Consider the following 21,438-nt stretch of genomic DNA (forward strand, 5'->3'; position numbering starts at 1 on the left):
GCTCAGGGGTTACCTAGGGCACACATGAGGGGTGACTTATATGTAGAAAAAGGGGAGTTTTAGGCTTTGCAAGTACTTTTAAATGGCAAGTCGAAGTGACAGTGAAACTGCACACACAGGCCTTGCAATTGCAGGCCTGAGACAAGGTAAAGGGGCTACTTAACTGGGTGGCACACCCAGTGCTGCAGGCCCACCAGTAGCATATAATCAAGAGGCCCTAGGCACATATAGTGCACTCTACTAGGGTCTCACAAGTAAATCAAATATCCAATCATGGATAAACCAATCAACAGTACAATTTACGCAGAGAGCATATGCACTTTAGCACTGGTTAGCAGTGGTAAAGTGCCCAGAGTTCAAAACCCTACAACAACAGGTCAGAAAAATAGGAGGAAGGAGGCAAAAAGTTTGGGGATGAGCCTGTACAAAGGCCGGGTCCAACAAGTATCAACAAGAAAGAACATACATTTAAACATGTGTACAAACAAAACTATGGCTCACAATCTTCTATTTGCACTCTAATTACGGGAGATGCAATGTGGGTAACAGAATTGTTGCCAGCTAAGTCAGAGCAAGGAATCCATGAGCTTGATTAGGTGATAGTGACTATGGCTCTGGGAGGCAAGCGAGAAAAGTGCATTATGAACAGACTCCACAATCTTATAAGGGATGGAGGACAAGGTACTAACTGCAGTTATGGTGACATGGAAGACATGAAAGTCCATGCCACATGTTAGAAATGGGGTCTCTGGTTGACAGTCAGGTTACCCCCTGTTCAAGCAAGGACCCTCACTCTAGTTAGGATAAAAGAGAATCACCCTCAGCTAACCCCTGCTTACCCCCTTGGTAGCTTGGCAGAGCAGTAGGCTTAACCTCAGAGTGCTGGGCGTAAAGTATTTGTACCAACACACACAGTAACTTAATGAAAACACTACAAAATGACACAACACCAGTTTAGAAAAATAGGAAATATTTATCTAGACAAAACAAGACCAAAACGACAAAAATCCAACATACACAAGTCAAGTTATGATTTTTTTAAAGGTTTAAAATAGAAAGAGTCTTTAGGTAGTTGTAACACCACACTAGCGCTGCTAGCGTGAAAATGTACCTGGTTTGCGTCAAAAATAACCCCGCACGGGCGGTGTGCGTCGAAAGTAACCCGGCACGGCTGTGTGCGTCGAAAACAACTCGGCACGGCGATGCGCGTCGAAAAAGCCAGCCACGCGACGGTCCGAAAGTCCCGCGGCGCAGGTTGCGATCTCTCAGCCTTCGTCAGCGATGCTGCGCGTCGTTTCTCCTGCTCCGGGCGTCGATTCTCCGGTCGCGTTTCCTGCGGCGTCGTTTCTCAGCTGCGGAGCCGGCGTCGCGTCGTTTTCTCAGCCGCGATCGGATTCGCGTCGATCTTTTCTCCGCACGGCGCTCGGTGCGTGTATTTTTGTCCTTAGGCTGCCAGCCTCTCCTTTCAGGGTCCCAGGAACTGGAAGGGCACCACAGAGCAGAGTAGGGGTCTCTCCAGAGACTCCAGGTGCTGGCAGGAAGAAGTCTTTGCTATCCCTGAGACTTCAACAACAGGAGGCAAGCTCTACATCAAGCCCTTGGAGATTTCTTCTTCAAGATGGAAGGCACACAAAGTCCAGTCTTTGCCCTCTTACTCTGGCAGAAGCAGCACTGCAGGAAAGCTCCACAAAGCACAGTCACAGGCAGGGCAGCACTTGTTCCTCAGCGATCAGCTCTTCTCCAGGCAGAGGTTCCTCTTGATTCCAGAAGTGTTTCTAAAGTTTGTAAGTTTGGGTGCCCTTCTTATACCCATTTTAGTCTTTGAAGTCACCTTTCTTCAAAGGGGACTCACACCTTCTTGTGAAATCCTGCCTTGCCCAGGCAAGGCCTCAGACACACACCAGGGGGCTGGAGACAGCATTGTCAGAGGCAGGCACAGTCCTTTCAGATGAGAGTGACCACTCCACCCCTCCCTCCTAGCAGAGATGGCTAATCAGGAAATGCAGATCACACCCCAGCTCCCTTTGTGTCACTGTCTGGTGTGAGGTGAAAAACAACCCAACTGTCAAACTGACCCAGACAGGGAATCCACAAACCAGTCAGAGTCACAGAATGGTTTAAGCAAGAAAATGCTCACTTTCTAAAAGTGGCATTTCCAAACGCACAATCTCAAAATCAACTTTACTAAAAGATGTATTTTTAAATTGTGAGTTCAGGGGTCCCAAACTCCACATGTCCATCTACTCTCTAGGGGAATCTACACTTTAATCATATTTAAAGGTAGCCCCCATATTATCCTATGAGAGAGAGACAGACCTTGCAACAGTGAAAACGAAATTGGCAGTATTTCACTGTCAGGACATATAAACCACATTACTATATGTCCTACCTTATCCATACACTGCACCCTGCCCTTGGGGCTACCTAGGGCCTACCTTAGGGGTGCCTTACATGTAAGGAAAGGGAAGGTTTTAGGCCTGGCAAGTGGGTACACTTGCCAAGTCGAATTTACAGTGTAAAAATACACATACAGACACGGCAGGGGCAGGTCTGAGACATGATTACAGAGCTACTTATGTGGGTGGCACAACCAGTGCTGCAGGCCCACTAGTAGCATTTGATTTACAGGCCCTGGCACCTCTAGTGCACATTACTAGGGACTTACTAGTAATTCAAATATGCCAATCATGGATGAACCACTTACATACAATTTAAACAGGAGCACTTGCACTTTACCACTGGTTAGCAGTGGTAAAGTGCCCAGAGTAACAAAAACAGCAAAATCAGAGTCCAGCACACATCAACAACCTGGGGAACAGAGGCAAAAAGTTAAGGGAGACCACGCCAAGGATGAAAAGTCTAACACCACAGAATCCACAGAAGCCCTGGAATTGAATGCCCTACAACGTTTTCAACTTCTTGATCAAGTGGGGCTTTGTTGCATCCAACAATAAAACAATTGTTTCTGTGTGACAGGAAGTGATTATAGATAGTCACCGTACCACACTTCATGCTTCAAGTATACTTCATCAGGAACCAAATAAACCATAGTCAGAGTCTTTACAGATCAATTTAATCTAGCCACGGCTTGCAGGTAAAATATCAGTAAGCAGAGGAGTCCTCTCCCACAAGCCTGTCAGTCAAACGATAGGTTAGCACTTGTTCTACATATAGCTCACACTTAATGTTTACAGATACCAATTTCAGGTCCAGTTAGATTTGGCACTTGATTGAGTTCAGACTTCAACCTACACTGCTGGAGCAATTCATTTGGTCACGCTCCTGGTAATCCAGAAGCGTTGGCACATAGACACTTCACAGAGGTTGTCAGGTTAAAGATGTCTTTCCTATTGCTCATGATGTTCAGAGATTGACTTAAACATGGAGGCTAGACTATCTCTAAAGTTAAAAAGCACGTTTCTGTGTTTCAGATACGTCATCGGCCAAATGGTTATTCTTCATCACCTTCCAAATTAATGTCCAGTAGAAAACGTTCTAGGCTTCAAGCATCCAGACAAAAATGTCAGTTCTCTGTCTTCATCTCAATGTTGTCCATCTTAATCATTAAGAATTTGTTGTTCTTGACTATGCTGAGGCTGGCTCAGAGTCTACCTGGCAGTCACATACAGAAATCCCAGAAAGCATGGATAGAATTGATTGTAGGCACACGTGTTTTGGATATTCTGAGAGCTGGTCACTACATCACCTTTGCAACCCTGACACGAGTTAGCCACTTCACAACAATGGTGCTATTTCAAGTGATTAAAGGTGATGACCAAGCAAGCTATCTTTTCAGGACACAGAAAGGACAGTGGACATACCAAACTGTATTGGGGTCCCACAGGCATTGAAAGAGTTCAGCATAGTAATCTACGTGAAGATGGTGAACAATATGTCTGCACCACTCAAGGCCACAACAACAAAGGTTAACTAGAGGACGAGCGCATCGCTGGTCTTGAATACTGTAGGGCCAGAAAATAATGGACAATGCCATTGAACAGGACTGAATAATCAGGTGTTTTCAAGGCCCCAAAACACATTAAATAAAGATTTGTTCACAATAGTCAGTTTGGTAACTCAACCATATACAACAGCAGAATGGATGGGATGCAACGTCGTAGCAGAGTTTTCTTTTGCAGATGGGACTTTGGACAGGGTTGGGTCTTTAATGTTTGACTGAATCCCATTCAGGGGGCTCAACAACAATTATTCAGATAGACTGGGAAAGATGAAAGATCAGAAAGTACTCCTCAAACACAGAACACCCACAATACCCAGCTAACTGAAACTCACACTTCACTTTGCCTCAGACTTCAGAGACATCCTATAAGTGGCTACATACCCATCACAAAAGTGTACTCTTGGATGTTTGATGTCTGGCATGGTAATTTAATGGAGCAGGGTTGAGACTGATTTCCCTATGGCTGGGACCAAACTGGGGTGGCATGGTGGGCAAAAAAACAATGGATTTAGGCCCAGGACTCTGACTGGGGGTAAATGTTTGACATTGTTCAGTATTCTATATATCATCGGTTCTTTTTGCATTATTGCCCTAAGTGTGTACAGTTGTGGGTCCCAGGCTCTCTGTTCCACTGGTTCAAGCTAGCCTGACTGATGAGAGCTAATACCCCAAAACCAGTCCCAGGATGCTTGTTTCTGCTCCAGGGAGGACCTAGTCTGGCAGCTCAGGCTTGACTGTTGTCATAGGGAGCAAGATCAAAACTGATTTGCATGTCTCTGGGTCCAAAATGGGTTGGCATGGTGGAAAGAAATGATGGATTTAGTTCCAGATCTCTGACTGGGGTTGTATGTTTGACATTGCTCTGCATTCCATTCATCGCCTGTTCTTTTTGCAATAGATTTCAGCTCTCAGAATTAACCATCATGGAATGGTTATCTTTTAACAAAAAGTAGGGTGACTGTTTTTCTTAAAATAAAAAGTATGGAAACGCAATGCCCTTCAGACCCTGCCCACTTTGACCACTGCCTGCCAGGCTAAGCTCCACCCATTGATGACTTTTTTAAACGTTAGTCCTGGATGCTTCAGAATGAAGCCCTGGAGTGCCAGGGGCTTCAAATCAATTAAGGACTGGAGTCAGGCTCCCCAGCTTTCCACACCTTGGGCCAGATGTAGTAAGCTGTTTGCATGGTGCAAACTGCGAAAATCGCAGTTTGCGCCATGCAAACAGCCTTCTGCTATGCACATTCACAATTTGCGAGTCCATACCGACTCGCAAATTGTGAATGAGACTCGCAAATAGGAAGGGGTGTTCCCTTCCTATTTGCGCCTCGCATCGCAATGCAGAATTGCTTTGTGACCGCGAATGTGGTCGCAAAGCAATTCGCAGTTACCACCAGTGTCACACTGGTGGTAACTCATTCGCAAAAGGGAAGGTGTCCCCATGCCCAAAAGGTTTTTTCAGAGCAGGCAGTGGTCCAATGGACCACTGCCTACTCTGAAAAAATGAAACCAAATGGTTTGGTTATTTCTTTTTGTTTTTTTTGCAACTCGTTTTACTTTAAGGAAAACGGGCTGCAAATTTTTTTTTTTAAAACTGCTTTATTTAAAAAGCTGTCACAGACATGGAGGTCTGCTGACTTCAGCAGGCCACCATCCCTGTGAGTGTAGGGACTCGCTATGGGGTCGCAAAATGCGACCCACCTCATTAATATTTATGAGGTTGGTCTTTGCGACCCTATAGCGAATCGCAGACGGTGTCCGAGACACCGTTCTGCATCCGCATTTGCGATTTGGAAATTGCGAGTCGCACAGACTTGCAATTTCCGAATCGCAAATGCGGAAGTTGCTACATCTGGCCCCTTGTCACAGAGTTGGGTGCGGTCAGTGAACCTCACTGGCTCGACCACACTCTTTTGAAATGAGGGGAGAGTGGAGTTACAGAGTTCAGGCTTGAAGCTGAACACTGGATTCTGTGCAGTGTATAAGTTGACCCACTCAGCCGAATCCAGTTTCCAACTTCCCGAACTTTACTGAATGGACCCACACCGCCATTAAAAATGAAATAAAAAACGTATGGAGAGGAGGTAAACTGTAGCTGTTAGTCTCTCAGAAGTGCTGGTTTAAATCAAGTGAACCCGCCCCAAAGCCCAGGAGAAAAGAAAAAGGAAGTTACAGATCCCTCACACCGACCCTCATGCTGAGTCTGGTATCTCAGGCAGCAGTGATGAGCAACGTCTTCGCAGCGCTTCAAGTGAAATTACAATACTGTGTACTACGGGGGAATACAGTGATTTCACACACATTCTGAAAAATGACTGCCAGCTTCACCGGATAGCTCTGCAGTGAACCATTTAACCAGCAGATTGTCTGACCTTGCAGCCATCAAATAAAAGCAGCATATTTGTGATGTAAATGAAAAATCATGTCTATAAAATGTGCAATTTAAAGTTTTCCTTTGTTATGATTGTCAGTGCTTCAATGTTTAGCTTTACAAATGATTCCTGCAGGATTCACGGTGAGAGTTGAATCAATGTTAAATTCTCTGGAATATTAAAAACAAGGGCACAATTTACATCATTTTCTGGTGTTAGTGTGCTTTCTTTTCAACATGGCCTTTATCGTGGTAATTGATAAGCAGCAATCGCAAAACAGAAATAGACTGAACTCCTGACCATGAAAATGCTTCATTGCTATTTTAAATCGTATTTTCAAAAGAAGGCAATACAAAAGGGAGATAGATAATTCAGGGGCTTGAGGCTGGCAGGTGAAGCATTAGGTTGATCTAGGACATATGAACTCATCCCCCCATCTTTCCAAAGCTGCTACAAACTCGTTGAAGAGTTGTACATTAAAAATGTTTGTATATATTTGCTAAGTACCTATGGCTTCCTTTAATATTACTGGGCCTGGAGCTCCTGCAGGGTGCTGATCTTCTGAGCTCACCATTTGAAAGCGAAGCCCACTCCTATTTTCAAAATCGCTGCCAGCTCACTCTTCGTTCATATGAAAATGCGTCCTAGTCCCTCTCCACTTTTCCTCTGCTACCATTTCGTGAAATGTGGCCATCTTAACACAACAAGGCCTCATTTACAAGGCACAGGGGACACCGAAAGTGCCTTGCTGTGTCACCTTGCACCACAGGGAAAGGGCAGAAATAAGCTGTATCTACAATATATGGCACATTTCTGTTCTCTCCCCCTGTGCACACAAATTGCTGCCATGAGCCAATGTGGGCACCGTTGTACCATGGTGCAAGGGTGCATGCATTGTGGGGATGATTGTTTCTGTGCAGAAAGGCACACCTTCCTTCACAAAAACAATCACAGAAGGTGTATTCCTCTTTGTGCAGCACACACAGAAAGAGGAAACAAGCATTTGCAATGCAATGGGCCTCTCATTTGCTTGAGTTAGAGCTATTAGCATTATAAATTCCTAACGGGACTTTTATTGCCACTTAAATTGGAAATGAACAGAGAACAGTTGACATAAGCGAGCCGATTCAAAGTGCCATGGCCGCCATAAGCATGAGTGTGAAGGGGAGACACAAAAAAAAAAGGAAGTTTGTTCGCAGTCAAACATTCCAGCAATCGTGCAATTATCCATGTAACAGGGGCAGTCTGCAAGGCGGTAACAAAACCGCCCCAAGGAGGGACAAATGTAAAGCATTTACCACTGATAACAAAGGATTTTTGAAAGGCAGGCCCATGAACGAGTGATAGTGATGGGCGTATGGTGGGTGTGGTTAAAAGCCCACAGTACTTCCAACAGGTCAAAGCGCATGCACGCTCAATCTAAAAACGGGAGAAATAAAGATATTTCTCCCTGTTGCATGACTCTTATGCCACCCGTGAGGTGGAGTAGGAATCTGGCGCATTCCTCAACTTGTATATCTGGAAATGCATCAGATTCCTTCATGTTCCACAGGTGTTGTGTGGGAACACCCCAAGCAGCACCCATGGAATCTCCCTTTCACACAGTGTTATGAATTAAAGTGGGTCCATATTTACAAGGCCATGAAAAGCCACCAAGGTGGCTTTGTGTGGCCTCGTAAATATGAGCTGGCACACTGCTCCACCAGAGCATAAAAAAAATGATGCTCCGGTTGCGCAGTGTGCCGCTAGGTCCTCGTAAATGAGGCCTTAAGTCTTGTTGAGAGATGCCCTTCATTATTTAAAATAATTCTTCTCCCCTCTAATAAATGTGTCCAGTGCCCCCCGAGATGTGCTGCTTCTTACTTGATATGTGCCTCTGATTTGCTTCTTGAAATAACCCATTCTTTCTCTGGAAGTCCCATTGTCTTAAAACATTACACCAAATATATGTGCCCTTAGTCCTTGTGATATAGTATGTTTTTCCCTAGGAGTTACGCGCTGTGATTGCCTCCTTATTTCTGAGATTTTTTGATGTGTTCAAGTATTCCCTGTCCAATATTTCCGCAGAGAACTTCTTACCCCACAAGCAGTTATGTTGATGTTATTTGTGTAGCACAGCCGTCTCTTAGTATGGATCTATAGTGCTGTCTTGGGGTGCTCCACATGCGACTTCGGGGATTCCCTCAAAGATCAAATTCTCTCAGGACTTTTATGTTTGCTTAATGCACTCGCTCAGGCAAATTCATGGTTTCACTTTGTGCCCTACTACTTTTAATCTTTATCAGCTGCCACTGCTTCAAAGGTTCCCCTCGGTGACAAATGTATTCTTTCCTTTTTAGATTCTGGCAAACGTCATCATTTTTATATGCGGCAACGTAGCAGGGGCGTACCATAAGCATCTAATGGAGCTTGCTCTGCAGCAAACGTATCAGGACACGTGCAACTGCATTAAATCCCGCATCAAGCTGGAGTTTGAGAAACGGCAGCAGGTACTGACAATTTTGGTGCATGTTCATGTTTCCTGCTTTTGTGTAATACCGCACACACCCAATTGCACAATATATTATATTCCAATAAGTACCTGACTGTAATAAAATCGGCTATGGTGTACCAAACTAGTATTGTCTGTATATATTGTGCCTTTATTAATATTCAACAATAATTAGCAAACGACATGCGAAATTAACAATTAAATCCCGGCACTCCTGGTATAAAAAGCAGCATGTATTATTATGAATAGTAGCATTCCTCGGGTCTGTTCATAAATGTGCCCACCTCCATTTTGCTGCGATGAAAAAACATATACATAACTGTGTGACTAGAGGTACTAGTTAAAAACGTGATGAGAAGATTGAACACTGGGAAAAAGCGGTAACATTTAGACACATATCGAATAAGTAATAACACTTGAGCACTCCATGTTTAATGTTAAAATGCCAGAGATCTGTGTTTTGCCCAGAATAACATCTGCAATATTTTGAATACATGCATTTGCAGTAATTTGAGAGCCTTGCATCTATCACGTGGTGCGGTATGTCTTGGCGAGACATTTTTGTTTTACTTTCCGAACTGAAATCCTCAATTCGGGCAATCCTTCATCTTTGAGGCACCTAATAAAGAGAACATCTGCACCCATGTCTCTTGTTTAGTTTTATTATCTGTCCCTCGCTGTAGAAACAAATCAGACACATTAGATTTAATTGTGGTCTGAGTAACAATGGCAAGCCACAGTAGGCAGAGGCTGATTAGTCTAGACGTCTGAGCTTCCATGGATTCTTACTTGGGTAAAAGTATAGAAGGTATAAGCTCCTTGTGACTGTGAAACTTGAAGTTTAGCTTTCGCACCATTGTAAGCAGCCCTGGCTCAAGACAGGATGTCACAATCTTTGAAATGACCCTCAGATAAGGTGAATGTGAACTTGCCACCCCAGCTCCAGAGCGGGGTATTGATCATCGTAAAGACATCTTAATCTTGAGCAACTTGGGAAAAGCTCAGAAGATATCCTTAAGAGCGATCCTGCTAAAGGGCCCGAAAAAAATGGGAGATCCCACGCAGGTGCCAAAGTCATGACTTTTCCCCTAGGAAGATTTGTAAGATAGTTTATGAAGTTCTCCAGCTCAAGTCCGACAGTCTCATGATAAAAAGTATGGGTCAGCAGGACGAAACTCGAAAGGGAATTTGAGAAAATAAATTACACTCATACTAGAACCTCAGTCACGCCATAGAATAAAGAAGCTGCTCTCACTACTAAACTAAGATATCATCATACTCATCCATGTCCTCCAGTTGGAGCCTGGCCATAATCAAAGGAAGCAAAGTATTGTTGGTGTCTGCAAACAGGTATATCAGTAAATCCCAAAACACCCTTCAGTCTGCTGCTAAGACGTTGGGGAAAGCTACAAATCCGAAGGGGCAGAATGCCCCTGCTCAGACAACCAGCTTTTGACTGTGCCAGCAAAAGGTTGTGCTTTATCCAGGATCATATTGCTTGTGCGAAGTCACTTCCTACGACCCATCCCAGCTGTCTGCTTAGACATGATCTGGCCACCACTGTGTTCCCTCCCCTTGACCACTACACGTTACAAAAATAAAGCTACAAACAAATGCAGTGCCTCTAGATCACATCCACATCCCTCCAGTTGGAAGACTGATGATGTTCTTCAAGTAATGCTAAACTTAGGAATGGCTCAGTCCTCAAATTCATCCACCATAATGGCCACCAGACCTATAGGATTTACCTCTGCATGCTCTCTTGGGTGCTCTCAGAGCCCTTGTAACATGGTAAACACTCTGCACCTCCAACCTGCACAATGATGGGTGCTAAATTGCAGTCTGGCTCCTGAAAGCTCCAGACAAGGCATTCCACCATAACCCCCCAAAATCTTTGCAAGATATGAGAACGGTCAGGGGCGTGATTTTTTGACCTTTCACTTGACGGATCTTTTTAAGTGGCCTCAGATGCTGAGGCAGTTAAAAATAATAATTCAAATTTCATGAAGCCATTTGGTCACACAATAAAGGCCAGGAATTGGTGATTGAAATGAATCAATTGTTTCCAATCAATAATCAGTCCAATATGTACTCAAGTTATGAAAATATAAAAAAGATACGGGATTGCATCTGGCAAGCTGAAATATCGTAATTGGTTCAGCCTCAATAGATTAAGATAAAAGCAATAACAGTAACTGCAATACAGAAACTGAGAATTAGAAATAAGTGGTAGATTTATGAAAAGTGGTGTTGCACCTTATGCAGCACCACTTTTCTTGCGCCCCTTAGCGTCCCCCTAATGCCACCATGTGTGCGCTTTATTTAATATACTGTGCACCATGGCGGTAGTTAGGGAACTAGTGTCAGAATTTGTGACGCTTGTTTGGTGCTTTACAGGATTAGTGTCAACATTTTTTATGCTAATCCTGCAAAACACCCAGAGGCCCATTTAAACTAATAGGATCCTCCTTTTAACACCTGCTCTGAGAAGGTGTTAAAAGTGCCAAAAAAATGATGCACAGAAATCTCTTAGATTTTTTTGTGCCATTTTTTTAACCTCCCCCCAATAGGTGGAATGCCCCTTTGAATACATTATGCCTGGGGCAGGCATAATGTAGCGCAAAGGGTTACAAAGTGGAGAAATGCATGCATTGCACCACTTTGTGAATTTGGCATGGCGATTTTGGCCTAATTGGTTCACATTAGAGTAAAAAAATGATGCTAATATGTCGCAAGGGGGAGCTAGGGGCTCTTAAATCTGCCCCTAAGTGTTCAAAGAAACTCCTACTCTCTCTCCTAAACATGAAATGATTCTAAAGTCATGTAATCAGAGTTCTAAGTAAGGAATGAGGGTAGCTTGAATTAAGCCTTAAAGAAATTTAGAAATGCGAGATTGTGTCAGCATAGTGAAGACTCCAGTAGAAGTCTTTCAGCACAGGGAATAAGGGCCATATTTATGAAAAGTTAGCGTTGCTTTAGCATAATTTTTTTATGTTAAAGCAACGCTAACTTAACTCCCTATTTATATTTTGACGCCAAACCTGTCTAGCATCAAAATATTGGAGTTAGCGCCATTTTAAGGAAGTGTCAACCCACTTTGCGTCTCGTTGCGACAGTATGATGTAATGTAGACGTCCAGCCCTAAAAATGATGCTGGCCCCCTAGCACCATATTTATCTCCAATGCTAAAATGAAGCACACCTAAATAGAAGCCCTAGAAAATGATGCTAAGCTCAATGAGCATCAAAATTTAACGCATGGTCAGAGTAAACGTTAAAGTGCAGTTAGGCACATTTTCAAAGGGAAACACCATGGATTCCACCATGGTATCCCTATTTTGGGCACACACATGCCCACCCCAACCCCAGCATCACCCCCTCCCACACCACAGGGACACTGCTGCAGGAGGGAGCCCATCCCAGATAAGTTTATGAAAGTATATGTGTTTTATTGTTAAGTGCCACTGGGGGCCACTTACATGTGGCCGCCTGGCTGGCACTGTGTCTGTTGGGGTGGCCCTGGGGACACTGGTCCCAAGTGTTGCTTTTTGGGGTTCTGGTAATGACTTCTATCTATACTTAAACAGAAGTCATTTTTTGGCTGCATATGCAACAAAAAATGACGCTAGGCTGACTAGCTGCATATATTTTGCAGCTAATCTGCCTAGCACCATTTTTTCTACTGCCATCCAGTGTCATTGTTCATTTTGCTAGCTATTCCTTAGCGCCATCGTGCACCACTTAATAAATTTGGTGCACAGGTGGCTCTAAGGAATGACATTATCTCACGCTAAAATGTTTGACGCAAAATAACGCTAGTGCAGTTGTGTGTCATTTTTCATAAATATGGGCCTAAGTGTTTAGCCTGAAGCTCTACACTTGCAAAAATAAAGGAAAGCAGAGAGTTCTGTACTCAGAATTTAGTGCTGTAGGTTAAAGTTGAGCACCAGAGTGCAGTGGCATTGAATGGTGCATGGTAAAGGGATGCAGAGTTCAGTGGTTTAAGTAGAGTGGAGTTGCATAGAGTGCAGTAGAGTAGAGTGGTGTAGGGTGCAGTGGTGTAAAGTGTAGTAGTGAGAGTGGTGTAGAGTGGTGCAGAGTAGAGTAGAGTGGCAAGTGCAGTGTCATAGATTAGAGTAGTGCAGAGTGTAGTAGAGTCAAGTGGTGCAGAGCTCAGTGATGTAGAGTGGAGTGCAGCAGAGTGGCATAGAGTGTAGTGCCCGAGAGTAGAGAGGTGCAGGCTGCAGTGGCATAAAGTGCAGTAGCATTGAATAGAGAGGTGCAGAACTACACTGGAGCAGCATAGACAGGTGCAGAGATAAGTAGGGTGGTGTAGAGTGTGGTGAAGTAGAGAAGAGGGGTGCAGAGTAAAGTGCAGTGTCATGGACTGCAGTGGCATAGAGTGCAGTAGCATAAAGTTGAGTTGAGTGGCGCAGCGTGAAGTGTCATAGAGTTCAATACCATAGAGTGGTGCATAGTAGAGTGCAGTGGGGTAGAGTGCAGTGTCACAGATTAGATTGTCATAGAGTACAGTGGGATAGAGTGGTGCATAGTCGAGTGGTGTAGAGTGCAGCAGCATAGGGTAGAGTGATACATACTAGAGTAGAATGCTGTAGAGTGCAGCTGCATAGAGTGGAATGGTGCAGAGTAGAGTGGTGTAGAGGCCAGCAGCCATAGAATGCAGTTGCATTGATTGCAGTAATGGAGAGTAGAGTGTTGCAGAGTAGAAAAGAGTGGCATAGATTGCAGTGGTGTAGCGTGCAGTGGTGCAGAGTGTAGTTGTGCAGAGTAGAGTGCATTGTGTACAGCATGTTCGCATAGGGTGGAGTGACATATAGTGGAGTGGTGTAGAGTACAGTGCCACAGAGTGGAGTGGTGCAGAGTACAGTAGAGTGGCATAGAATGGAGTGGTTTGGGATTGAGTGACGCAGAGTGGTGGAAAGTAGAATTCTGTGTAGAGTAGAGTGGAGAAGAGTAGAGTGGAGTCGCATAGAGTGGATTGGCATAAAGTGGAGTTTGGCAGAGTGGAGTAGTGTAGAGTGCAGTGGTGCAGAGTAAAGGGGAGCGGTGCAGAATAGAGTGGTGCACAGCAGACTAGAGAAGCATTGAGTGCAGTGCATAGAGTGGAGGGGTGCAGAGTAGAGTGGTATAGAGAGCAGTGGTATAGAGTGGAGCGGTGCAGTGTAGAGTGGATTGCCATAAAGTGGAGGAGTGCCATAAAGTGGAGGGGCATAGAGCACAGTGGTATAGAGGTGAATGGTGCACAGTAGAGTGCAGTGGCATAGAGTGGAGTGGGGCACAGTAGAGTGTAGTGGAATGGAGTGGCATAGAGTGGAGTAGCATATAGTGAAGTGGCATTCAGTGCAGTGGGGCAGAGTGGAGTGGTGAAGAGTGTAGTGAGTAGAGTGCAGTGGCACAGAGGGTAGTGAATCAGAGTAGAGTAGGATGGCATAGAGTGCAGTGATGTAGAGTGGTGCAGAGTGCAGTGGCTTAGAGTAAAGTGGTGAAGAGTAGAGTAGAGTGGGTAGAGTAGAGTAGCATTAAGGGAAATGGCATAGAGTGAAATGGTGTAGAGTTGAGTGCAGTTGTGTAGAGTAGGGTGGCATAGAGTGCAGTGGCCTAGAGTAAAGTGTTGCAGAGTAGAGTAGAGTGTCATAGAGTGCAGTGGATTAGAGGTGTGCAGAGGAGAGAGGTGTAGATTGCAGTGCCATAGAGAGCAGTGATGTAGACTGGAGTGGCATAGAGTGGATTGGCATAAAGAGTGGTGGTACAGAGTAGATTAGAGTGGCATAGAGCGCAGTGGTACAGAGTGCAGTGGTACAGAGTGCAGTGGTGCAGAGTAGAATGCATTGGTGTATAGTGTAATGGCATGTAATGGCGTGGCCTAGAGTGTAGGGCCATAGATTGCAGTGGCAAAGAGTTGCATAGTGCAGCGTGCAGTAGAGCGGACTGAGTGGTTTGTAGTATAGTGGAGTGGAATAGAGTGAAGTGGTGCAGACTACAGTAAAGTGGCAAAGAGTGCAGTGACAGAGTTGTGCAGAGAAGAGAGGCATAGAGTGCAGTGGCATAGAGTGCAGTGGTGTAGACGGAAGTGGCATAGAGTACATTGGTGTACAGTGCAATGGCATAAAGTGGAATGCAGTGAAGTAGAGGGAAGTAGTGTAGTGTGCAACAGCATAGAGTGGAAAGTTGCAGAGTAGAGTAGATTAGTGTAGAGTACAGTGGCATGAAGTGGTGTAAAGTACAGTGCCAAAAATTGCAATGGTGTAGAGTGCAGCTGTAAAGAATGCAGCAATGCAGAGTAGAGTGCATTTGTGTGGAGTGTATTGGCGTGGAATAGAGTGGAGTTGCGTACAGTGCAGTGACATAGAGTTGGGTGGTGCAGACTACAGTAGAGTGGTGTAGAATGAAGTGGCATAGAGTGGAGAGGCATAAAGTAGAGCAGAGTGGAGTTTTGTAGAGTGCAGTGGTGTAAAGTACAGTGCAGTGGTAAGACTAGAGTGGTGTACAGTAGAGAGGTATAGAGATACAGTGGTGCAGAGTAGAGTGACATACAGTCGAATGTTGTAGAGTGGAGTAGTGTGGCGCTGAGTGCCATAGAGTAGAGTGGCGTGAAGTGGAGTGGCATAGAGAGCAGTGGCGTGGAGTGCATGGTGTAGATTTCACTGATGTGGAGTGATGCACAGTAGAGTGCAGTAGCATAGAATGTAGTGATGCAGAGCACAGTGCAGTGGTGTGGAGTGGCATGGCATAGAGTGTAGTGGCGTATAGTGTAGTGGTGAAGAGTGGAGTCCAGTGGCATAGATTGCACTAGCATAGAGTGCAGTGGTGCAGAGTAGAGTAGAGTGGCATAGAGGGAAGTGGCATAGAATGCACTGGTGTAGACTGGACTGGCATAGAGTAGAGTGGCATAGAGTGTAGTGGTGCAGAGTAGAGTAGAGTGTTGTAAACTAGAGTGGCAAGGAGTGCAATGGCATAAAGTGGAGTGGGTTAGAGAGAAGTGGTGCAGTGATCTGTGGCATAGAGTGTAGTGGTGCAGAGTGGTGCAGAGTAGGTACAGTGACATAGAGTAGAGTAGAGTGAAGTGGTGTAGTGTGCAGTGGCATAGAGTTGATTGGTATAGAGCGGGGTGGCATAGAGTGAAGTAGCATAGAATACAGTGGTGCAGAATAAAGGGGAGTGGTGTAGAGTAGAGTGGTGCAGAGTAGAGTAGAGAGGTGTTGAATGCAGTGTGTAGAGTAGAGCACAGTAGAGTGTAGTGGCATAGAGTTTAGTAGTGGAGAGTAAAGTGAAGTGGTTTGGAGTGGTGTCGACTGTAGTGGCAGTGACATGGAGTGCACTGGCATAGAGTTCAGTGGTGCAGAGCAGAGTAGAGACGTATAGAGTGCAGTGGTGTAGAATAGCGTGACATACAGTCCAGTGGTGTAGAGTGAAGTAGCATAGAGTGCAGTTGTGTAGGCAGGAGTAGCGTAGAGTGGAAAGGCACAGGGTGAAGTGGTGCTGAGTAGAGCAGAATGGCATACGGTGCAGTCGCATAGACTGCAAAGGCATCAAGTGGAGTGGAGTAGAGGGAAGCAGTGTGGCGCTTAGTGGCTTAGATTGGAGTGGTAAAGAGAAAAATAGAATGGCATAGAGTGGAGTGGTGTAGTGTGCAGTGGCATAGAGATGACTAGTGTAAAGTAGAGTGGAATAAAGATCAGTGACATAGAGAAGAGTAGTGCAGAGCAGAGTATGGTGGCATAGAGTGCAATGGTATAGAGTGCAGTGGCTTTGAGTGCAGTACTGCAGAGGCACGGAGTGCAATGACATAGAGTGGAGTGGTGATGAGTGAAGTAGTAGAGCAGGAAGCAGCATAGATTGGATTGGTGAGTGCAGAGAAGAGTGGCGTAGAGTGCAGTGACCTGGAGAAATACAGTCAAATACCTATGTCAGCGCCTCAGTTCAAATACTATGGGGTCCTTAATCTTTAACTAGAGACTACCCATGGGTTTTGTCAATGATACACTGTATTTTGGACAAAGCAGGAGAATGCAACAGAAACAATGTTTCACTTGTTAAATGATATTTTGAGGGACAAGACATAGGGCCTGATTACAACTTTTGCAGAGGGGGTTAATCCATCCCAAATGTGACGGATATCCCACCCACCGTATTAAGAGTTCCATAGGATATAATGGACTTGTAATAGGGCGGGTGGGATATCCGTCTCATTTGGGACAGATTAACCCACATCGCCAAAGTTGTAATCAGGACCATAATGTTGCAGTGTTCTTTATTTGGAGGGCACACAGAATCACACTCTTTGCAGTATAATAATATGTGTATTTAGTGCCACAATGACAGCGCTATTTGTTATCATGGATCAGCTGTTTTGCTTACATTGTTAGGCAGGGGTATGGGATGGAACAGAAGCTATATGGAATAAGGCTGGTGGGAGGTAACAGAAACTACATGTAAAACGATATGGAAGATGAACAGAAAACACAAACACTCATAAAGAGTGCTTCATCTAAAAAAAAAGTAGCCCTAAAATAGGTAGCAGTGGAAAGATCGAAGTAATTGGTTTATACTTCAGGGAAGGGACAAACACAAGAACAGCACATGATACCTGCAAGCCATGACAAAGAGGAATAAATCAAATGAGTGCGATGCTAAATCTAACCAATGGTAAGCTATGGGAGGGCTGTAAGACCACTGTATGTAAACAAATGTCATGCAGAGAGATCACATGCACTGTCTAGGGGAACGTAAAAAAATAAGCGAATTAACTGTGCAGAAAAGTACTGAAATCCTCAACAGGGGGAGTGTCTTCCTCGCTATCCAGTAAGGCTCCGGTAAAGTTCTTATTGTTCCAATCTTCTAAAGGACATCATCTTTATTTATCTTTAAGAAAAACTCTAACGCTAGTCACAATAATTTTCACTTATCTGTTTAGGGTTTAGCCAAAGCAACAGGAAATTGATTACAATTTATATTTGCAAATAAAACGTTCATAAAAGAAACTGAAATGTAAACCACATTTTTCTGTTGATCCAGCTTAAACCTAAAATGTTTAAGAAGGGATGGTTATATTGAAAGAACGTCAACTAATGTTAATCGTCCTATCTTTGAATAAAATGTAGATGTTTCTTAGAACTAACGTTTGGAAAAACGAATTTCATTTGAAGAATAGAGGTTCGTATTATGTGCAAGTGTAAAGCACTTGCACTACACCTAATAAGAATGTTCCACATAGCTAAAATAAACATTTGCACAGGTGGAGATATCTAAACAATCAGTTGATCTCAAATTGTTTTCCAATCTTAACCCTAACAAAAACGCTTTAAATGTTCTTGTGCCTCTTGTATAACATTTCCTCATTCTTCAAAATCAGTCTAAAATACCTTGATGCCATGTAGGCAGCAACTCGTTTAAATGGTTTTACAAATTAGATTAATAAGTGATCCACTCAAACTTGACAAATATCCACTGTTTTAAGTTTATACCCACGTATCTCTTTATTAAAAACATTTGGGTAAGTGGCTTTCACATCATTACATTGCAATTCATAACCATCATTCTGTACTATATTTGAGTATGACCTGCCCTTGCATCAATTTTTGACATGAGGACACATTTCACATTAAAAAATAGAATAGTGCAAAAAAACACAAAAGCACTATGAAATACAGCACCTCGAGTTCTTTTTCTCCTGTGCATTTGTGATAACTGTATTCTAAATGGTATGTTTGGGGGTAAATTTCTATTGCACAAGATGCATAATGATGTGAAGTGACATACTCATGTCATTTCAGGAATTTCACATAACATGAATGGAGTGAAATACCTCAAATTACTGTGAATTACACTAGGAGATGGGATAAATGCCTTCAATTTGTTTAACAACTGGCAATCGCTCATGGTAGCATTCCAAGCCATCGTTCTTTTGCCCACCATGCCACCTCAGATTAGGCTCAGCCATGTGAAAATCAGTCTTGGCCCTGCTCCAACAGAAACATTTCAGCCTGAACAGCTCAAACTGGGCCTGCCCCACAAAATAATAGATTTCAAAATTAGGGGCGGCAAAGCAACCCAGCTTTCATGGTATCATGATTTTATTCCAGTCAATTCTGAGCTGGCAGTCCTGGTCAGCAGGACTGGTAAGTTTTGGAAAACATATAACATCTTGGGGAAAAGGACCAGAGAGCAATTCTACTCACCAGTAAACAGTAATTTAATCGACCCTTCCTTCAGTTTTGTAATGCTGGACATATATGTACCACAGTTGTCTCTGATAAGAGTGTCACTTTTCCAGTGGCATTGTATACCTAGATAGTGGAAAGGCTCCAATTGCCATTGTAGTGGGAACTGCATTGCGGGAGTGTATGTGCATCCGGTAAAGGGCATTAGCTTCGATTTAGTCCGATGGAGATGAAGCTCTCTCATACTATTGCAAAGCTGTTCCATTGCTAGAGTAAATATTATGGGCAACAAGGTACAGCCTTGTCTGGTGCCTCTGCAGATGGGAATCGAAAGGAAATAGAGTTATTTACTTTTATTCTAGGCATGTGTACAGTAAATAGCAACTCACTCAAGTGCCACTAGAAGAAAAGGCATTTCAATTGAGTCAAACAGTTTTGATGCAGTCAGAATTATGGCAGATGCTGCACCTCTAGATCAATTTGGTGGGTATTGTCAAGCAATGTACAAAGATTGTCCTTGGTGGATCTTCTGGGAATCAACCCGGATGAACATACTGGCAATGACTTTACCAAGTAACGTACTGTAAAAGTTGATCAGAGACAGTGGGTATATGACTTGCAGCACTGAGGTGTTTTTCTTGGTTTTAATAGTGTTATTGCTACAGCTTCTCTTAATGTTAGGAGTAATGTGCCATGTTCAAAAGCCTTATTACAGGTATTGTGGTAAAATAGAGCAAGCTCTTTTGCATACTCGTTAGAGAACTCCACTAGGAACCCATCACTTGCTTTGAGCAGATCCATTGCGTACAGAGTTAATTGCACCCTTAATTTCTTGTATCACTGGCCCTAACACTGCTGCACCTTCAGCCATGCTAGGCTTGACCTGTTCAAATATTTGTGGATGTGCTGCGTAGTAGCTACTCCCCTGGCCATGTAGAACTCTTTGTGAAATCCCATGAACTCATGCAGTTTGTCAACTTGACTGTAGAGGAGGTCATCATCTGCAAATATTATAATATCAGAAGCTGCCCAGGCTATTGTTCTCTCGAAACAGTCTAGCAGCATATTTGCCCAAGGATGTAACTTACCAATTAGAGGTGTCATGATACAACAATATTTTGGAATTAGGCTCAACCAGCTAAGAAAAGATCAAAGCAGCCCATTTCTACCCGCTCCAGGATTCTATCTCAGCCTCCAATCTAATACGTTGATCACACAGTGATTTAAGTACACCATGCCCTTTTGAGGCACACTCTTTTTTAATTACTGACTTCAATGCCTCCTACATGTGGTCGCAGAGACCACCGAGCCCTAGTTCAAGTCAAAATAGAATGATTGCTTGATGGATTTTCAATTTAAACAGGAGATGAAACAGCCTCCATAATCTGTGTGAGCGTGCAAGCACGAGAATATTCAATGTGAGCATTACCGGTGAGAGGTCTGATAGGCTTCTTTGCAAATAAAAAGTAGATTCATCCCTGCCGTCACTTCCTTGGAACCAAATCAGAGGTCTATCCTGAAGTGTAAACTATGGACTGCCAAATAGAATGAATAATCGTTAGCTGTTCAGTTTCTAATTCTGTACAATTCTGTACAAGCTTAAGAACTCAGGCTGATATTGTTAGACATGTCAGCCTTAGGGTGGTCCCCCAAAATGTTCTCCCTGCTTGCCTCATATTTGTGCTGATTCTTTTAGTTGGTCCTAAGACTCTGAGCACTTTACCCCTGTTGACCAGTGCTAAAGTGCATGTGCTTCTCCCCAAATATGGTAACATTGGTGTATGCATAATTTGCATATTTAACTTACTTCTGCATCCCGTGTAAAGTGGTATATCATATACCCAGGGCCTGTAAATTAAATGCTACTAGTGGACCTGCAGCACTGATTGTGCCACCCACTGAAGTAGCCCTTTAAACATGTCTCAGGACTGCCACTTCATAGCTTGGGTGTGCAGTTTGACTGCCATTTCCACTTGCCATTTCAACCCATTGCCAAGCCTCAAACTCCCTTTTTATTACATATAAGTCACCCCTAAGGCCCTAGGTAGCCCACAGGGCAGGAGTTTATGTAACTAAAAGGTAGGGCATCTATTGTTAGGTTTTATGGCCCTCATTTAAACCTCAAAGGTATTTTCCTAAGACTGCCAAGGTCCCGCCGGGCCGAAGACCGCCAGTGTCGGCGGTCTTCCACCAACCATATTATGACTGCTGACGACCCTCCGCCCTTTTTTTGGACAGAGAGCCGCCAGCAGCCATACTGGCGGTCGGCGGTGTAGTGGTCCACCGTCACCGCCACGTCATCAGAACATCACCCACCGAATTACGTCCCAGTATTCAGCGTGGCGGTGTTCTGGTGACGGGGTGCTGGCAGCAGAGCAGCCCCCTTGGATCCCATTCCCTCCAGGAGGACCACAGAAACAGGTAAGGTAATCGT

At 44.0% G+C, this 21,438-nt stretch overlaps 1 protein-coding gene across 1 annotated transcript in view; it reads left to right on the forward strand.

Annotated features, from left to right (window-relative positions):
* Positions 1-21,438, forward strand: part of ADCY2 (adenylate cyclase 2) — a 4,811,883-nt gene that overhangs the window by 2,220,757 nt on the left and 2,569,688 nt on the right. Inside the window, exon 4 of the mRNA XM_069219709.1 lies at positions 8,673-8,822. Within this exon, the coding sequence (XP_069075810.1) occupies positions 8,673-8,822 (150 nt within the window). The remainder of the gene's footprint in view (positions 1-8,672; positions 8,823-21,438) is intronic.

The sequence above is a fragment of the Pleurodeles waltl genome, chromosome 2_2 (assembly GCF_031143425.1).
Source record: "Pleurodeles waltl isolate 20211129_DDA chromosome 2_2, aPleWal1.hap1.20221129, whole genome shotgun sequence".
NCBI lineage: Eukaryota > Metazoa > Chordata > Amphibia > Caudata > Salamandridae > Pleurodeles > Pleurodeles waltl.